The sequence below is a fragment of the Dryas octopetala genome, chromosome 2, assembly GCF_963921425.1.
Source record: "Dryas octopetala chromosome 2, drDryOcto1.1, whole genome shotgun sequence".
NCBI classification, from domain to species: domain Eukaryota; kingdom Viridiplantae; phylum Streptophyta; class Magnoliopsida; order Rosales; family Rosaceae; genus Dryas; species Dryas octopetala.
Window position 1 is genome coordinate 30,291,624 of NC_141367.1, and position 6,000 is coordinate 30,297,623.

The following is a 6,000-nucleotide window of genomic DNA, read 5'->3' on the forward strand; positions in this document are numbered from 1 at the left end:
AATGGGAAATCTATGTTCATCTTCCTTGTTAAATAATGAATAAGGAAGTACCTACTTCATGCATAAGCTCCAGTATGAGAGTGACAAATAGGTTGAACAAGAGCAATGATCAAGGGAGCTGTTAATTATATTCTAAAAATAACCACTGACACTCTTCGTGTGTGTGTACATCCAGGAAAATGAGAGGACAATTTTGGAATACATTTATCATTTTTCTTTTCTTTTTGGCCAATATTTATCATTTTCCTTTATCAAATAAAAAAATGTGCATATCCATCCATATCTTCATTATTTTGTAATAGGCAATCATATATCATATTTGAGTGTTGAGAAAAGGTCAAAGACAATCCATGAATCCTCCCTCATTCCTTTGTCTCATGAGTTTAAAAAATCAAATGGCTAAGGCCAAGGGTTAGTCCGTTTCCCTTTTGAAGAATACCGAAGGCCAACATCAAAATTTTGTTTAGTATATACATCCATGTACATTGCATGTATGATGCAAATGTCATTGTATATTGAAGATTGTGCTTTGCCTGTACTCAAAATGCTTTTCCTTTCTAGAGGACGAAAAGGGGGTCTTCCCCATTTGTAGGACGATCTCTTGTATTGAAATTTGAGAATGGGGGAGTAACTAGTGAGCAATGAAAACTTACTTGACGGAGAAATAGTTCATTTTAATAGTTTATTATAGCCGAGATCAGATGATCATGATCCCCTATGAGATCCACCACTAGTTTAGTTGCAATTTCAATGTGTTCCTCTCTTCTCTGACATAGGCATGTCAAAGGCGCTTTGCCAATATTTAAAACCAATAAAACGCTATTTATTATTTAATGCTTAAAAATAATGAGAAATCATATTAATGTACATGAATAAGCTAATTATGAGGATGTCGTATGCATGTCACGGCTGGTCATAAGCACGTTCAAGGTGCTTTGCCAATGTTTGAAGCCAAACAATATTGTTTAGTAGTCTAAAATTTTGATAAATCATATCAATATGTATAAATGAGTCATTAAAACGTCATGTGAATAGTGGGAAAATTTTTATATTTATAAACTTGGTCCTTCATTTAAGCACTTGGCTATTCATTACTTTGGCAACATCCACAAAATAGGTCACTAGAGAAAGTTTTTCAAGATGGTCATATATAACTTATCTCTCATAACATATATGCAGGTTCTATCATATAAAGATTACTCCTACATGCCATTATGAGAGGAAGACCACTTATGATCATAAAAAAAAAACTTATAGGTCACAATTATATACACTAATGTTTATATCTTTCTTAATACGTGATGAAATAGATAAATACAATAAATACATATACCTATTACATATAAGTTTTACTCCATCACCCACATACAAAAGAATTTCCGTCAAATTGAGGATTGTATAGGCACGTTGAAGGCAATTTATCTATCAACTATATGGTTGCAACGAGTACTGGCCCATGAAAAATGGGACCCTTCATTTGCATAAAAACATTTTGGGTCTCTTACTTGGATTTTTAAGTAGTGATTGAATAAATATCATAATCTTTGAACTAATGTATATAAAGTGGACTTAGACATGAGCCCTATTTAAAGCTTTAATTTTGTCTTTTGTCAAAATTATAGCCTTGAATTTTTAGGCCCAAAAAGGTTACCTTACTACACTCTCCTTCCTGACCGGGCCTGGTTACAACCCATATGGATTGCTTAGTGATCTACTAATAATTAAAGGGTGATTGAGCATAAAGGAAACCACCAATAACTTTAATAGGAAATTTCATTTAAATTAATAAAATATTTTAATATCGTAAATTTTATTTTTCTATAAAAATTAATGAGTTTTGAAATTATATCTCATTTTAGTCACTAAGCTTAATCCACTTGATGATGTTATGTATTTTGGTGTATTAAAAAATATCAATTTGCTCATTCCTTTTTATCATTACTTATGGACGTAAAATTATGATGTTGCCCTAATTCAATTTAGGATATAAAAATGGGGTGCAAACTACAGGGTATATAAATAAGGTTTAGGGTTTAAAATTAAGATTATGGAGCTTATGGCTTAGGGTTTAAATCTCGGGTTTAGAGCAACAACGAAAACCCATGAGCTAAATCTAAATCTGAATAATAATGTATGCTTATTAATCTATTGAAATTTATCTTTTTTCATTTTGGTCAACAATGACTAAAATGAAATTATGAAAAAGTGCATTGATAAACTATAATTGTGAAAAAATTTATTGATTTATTTATAATTAGCCCTAATTTTAAATATAGAAAACAACAACTCAATTTGAATTTTCATGAGTGAACAAAATAAATCTACAAATGCTTTAAAATATTACTAAATAACAATAAGTTAAGTAGTATTTTTTTTAAGGTCAATTAGTAGTAGTATTTTTAACTATAATGTTTGAGAGATTTTAAGTTCCAATCCTCTATTTATTTATTTTTTGTAAAGAAATCCTCTATTTTTTAATACAGAGACAAAAATTAAATAGTAATAGTGACACATTTGTTAGTACTCAATGTCATGAAAGAAAAGTTGTTAATGTCAGCTGTCAAGCAGCTACGCTGATATTTATACAGCCATTGTCATGTATCTTTCTTGCATGTCCAACCTCTCTTTAGTTAGTTAGCTAGTTAATTAGTTTCAAAACAACACAAAAAATAATTAAGGTCGAAATTAAACGAGAGAAGCATATGATTTGGTATTGCCGTTATGATGAGGGTCCCATCTACCCAAACTTGGATGTTCCTTCAATTAATTTCTATGTATTCGATTAAATATTGAGCGACACTATTACCACTCACCACTCACCACTCACACTGATCTTATTTCTCTACCCCTTCTAAAATAAAATATTTAATTACGATTGTATTCTTTTGTAAAATAACTAAGAAGGACACATGAAGAAAAAAAAAAAAAAAACAATGAAGCCTGCAAGCCATGGAATGCATCTTCCATCATGGCCGCTGCACACCTCAATTAGCCACCTTATATGTCATCATCATCTATTGATTTTAATATTATCATGTTAGATCATAATAAAAACTATTATTGCATTTTATGAGATGCTTCTCAACTGGCATACTATTAGTTTCTAGTGTTGGAAAATTAAAATTGGTGGTGAGAATTGAAATACTCTGGTAAATGAGCAACTTCATTTTAATTATAAGGCATATTGCAAATTTCATCAAATGGGGGCACTGTCACGACAATGTTATCATGGTCAGTATTGCTCTTTCTTAGTTAAATTTAAGATTATAAATGAGATAAAAGGAAGAGAAGGGGGAGGGGGAAGGGGTATTTTAAGAATAAAAGGGGGTGAAATTAATAGATTTATAATTTTTCAAATTTGGTAAATAAGGTAAGTGAAAAAATATAAATAATGGGTGGGAATAGTGTTACTCTTAAATATTTAATAGATTATGTATGTCAAAATAATTCCATTTTCTTTGATAATTCACCATTTCACACTTAAGAGATTTTGAATGATAACGTTTTTCCACAAATAAGAAATTGGGTATAACTACTAAACTAATCCAAATAATTATTGACGGTAATTGCATCCCTTTAAACACTTACCATTAATTTGGTATTCTCATACTAATCTGACCCGATTTTCCTTGTCAATAAGAGTCAATACTACAAGTCTACAACACAAATAATCATTTACAAAGGGATCCGTCTTCCTTATTTAACAGTAGAAACAACAAGAATTTACAGCAGTAAAAAAAAAACCCGAGAGGTTTTTTCTTCAAAAAAAGAAAAGAGAGAGTCCATGGTAAAAAAACGCCAACAACTCTCTAAAATATCAAAAATAAAAATAAAAAAATAGAAAAATGAAGAAGAAAAAGAAACCATCACCAGGCACCAGGCACCAGGCACCAGCCATCATCATCATCAGAATCATAATCATGGGGGATGGCCGGATAGTGTGGATACCATCATAGGATCGTCATCATCATCGATTCTATTATCAATGAATGAATGAATAAATCAATTGGAGCGCAAGGAAAACCAGTGGAGGATGTCACGGCCGCGCGTGAGGGCGACGCGGTCGTCGTGGACGAGGGGGGAGCGGCAGAGAGGGCAATTGAAGTTGAGGTGGTCGAGCCAGCCGTCGAAGCAGTGCTTGTGAAACACGTGGCGGCAGTGGAGCTTGCTGACCTGGTCCCCATCCCTTAGGGTGCAGAGGCACACCACGCAATCGGAGGCGGTGGCGGCACGGGCGGCGTCGTAGCGGTAGGAGAAGAGGCGGTTGAGGGTGAGCTGGTCGGCGAGAACAATGAGGCCGGCGAGGCCGGAGCCGACGGTGGCGTAGTCCGGTGGGTACTGGATGAATCCAGCACCGCGGCGGTGGCGGGAGGAGAGGCCGAGGGAATGGAGGAGGGAGAAGAGGGAGGAGCGGAGGTTATTGATGAAGCTGGCGATGAGTGCTATGAGTAGAATTGGGATGGAGTCGGACGACATGTCGTTCAGCTGGTTCTGTAATCCCATCGTCTCGTCTCTTCTCTTCTCTGTAGACTTACGAGTGCTAATTAACACTCTAATTAAAGTATTTCTTTTTGTACTTGAAAAAGAAAAAGAAAAAGGGAGAGAAACGATGGATATAAGATATGTGAAGAAGAGATTCTTGGGTTATATAGAGAGAGAGAATTGAAATATATTTTGTTGAATGAATAGAGAAAGAATTGAAAGAGGGAATTGAATTATGGTGTCTAAAGGAGAAGACTAGTACGTGGGTAGAAGGAGGGAGGGACAGGAAGGCAGACAGGGTTGGGTGTCTCAGTGTCTGTGAAACGGTGATGTTACGACTATAAAGTACAAACCTCCTCTCAACACTCAGTGAGCGACTCGTGAGACTCAACCCCTAAATTAAGCTGCTTTCTTTTTTTCTTTCTTTTTGTTTGTTTGTTTGGACTTTGGGGGAGCTGGGGGGGCAACTGCCAAGCCCAACCCAAAATAGCCTAGAGACTTGGACACTTCGAGCTTCATCGATCAACACCGTCACCATGTGGGGTGGGTCCCCTAATCGAGCTCTATCTCAATATTTCTTGATTTTTTATTGCTGAGACAAGCGCTTTTAACTTTTCTGTTTCTCTCATCTTTTTTTAATTTTAATTTAGAGATTAATTATTGAGTATGTACCAATACAATACTGTCGAAAGTGACGTCACCCATCCATCCCTCTCTCTCTTGAAGTCAAGACAAGTTCGCATTCAATTGGGCATATCTTGAGAGATTAAAAGTGGGGGAGGGGAGGATGATGGATCACCCCCCATGGGCCCCATATGCATTGTCTACACACGACAGGCACGTGGAGAGCTACCAAATCCAAATTTAACATTTATTGATCCAACGCATGCAAATGCAACAATCCAATACACACATATTTATAAGTAGGATTAAATACAAAAATAGTTCATAAATTTTACAATGAGTCTCAATTTAATTTACTAACTATAAAAAGTATCAATTTGGTCCACAAACTTTTCAAGTTGTATCAAAACAATACAAACAATAACTTTTATTAGAAAATTAACGAAATTGGTCACATGAAAATGTGATGAACGGACGAAAATGCCTCTAAAAATGTGGTCACTTGCTGTGTACATGACCAGTTTTCATTAAATTTTTCGATAGAAGTTAATGTTTATATTGCTTTAATACAACTTACAAAGTTCGTGGACCAAATTGACACTTTTTATAGATAGTAGACCAAATTGAGATTCACTGTAAAGTTTGTGCACCATTTTTGTATTTAATCCTTATATATATATATAAATATTCTTTGGGAGCTAACTAGCTATCTATACCACTTTCATTAGAGGATGATGCATGATTCATGTGCTCAACTACAATCCTACTTTATCTCTATCTCTATTTTTATTAAGAAATATCTTATAAGGCTTCTGTAGCCTCCGGCTGAGGCAAACGTCCCCGAGGGCTCACTCTGCTCTGATTCACCACCGGTGGGAGCCGCTCAGAAGAAAA

General features: G+C 35.0%; 1 protein-coding gene across 1 annotated transcript; it reads right to left on the reverse strand.

Annotated features, from left to right (window-relative positions):
• Positions 1–3,673: 3,673 nt before the first annotated feature.
• On the reverse strand, positions 3,674–4,881 carry LOC147295517 (E3 ubiquitin-protein ligase RHA2A-like). The gene has a single exon (XM_086233316.1). It carries the CDS (start codon positions 4,501–4,503, stop codon positions 4,003–4,005), a length of 501 nt encoding a protein of 166 aa, XP_086089442.1. The 5' UTR covers positions 4,504–4,881; the 3' UTR covers positions 3,674–4,002.
• Between the last annotated feature and the right edge of the window lie 1,119 nt (positions 4,882–6,000).

Coding starts and splice junctions, on each gene's coding strand:
- LOC147295517 (XM_086233316.1), bottom strand. CDS start 4,503: ATGGGATTACAGAACCAGCTGAACGACATGTCGTCCGACTCCATCCCA.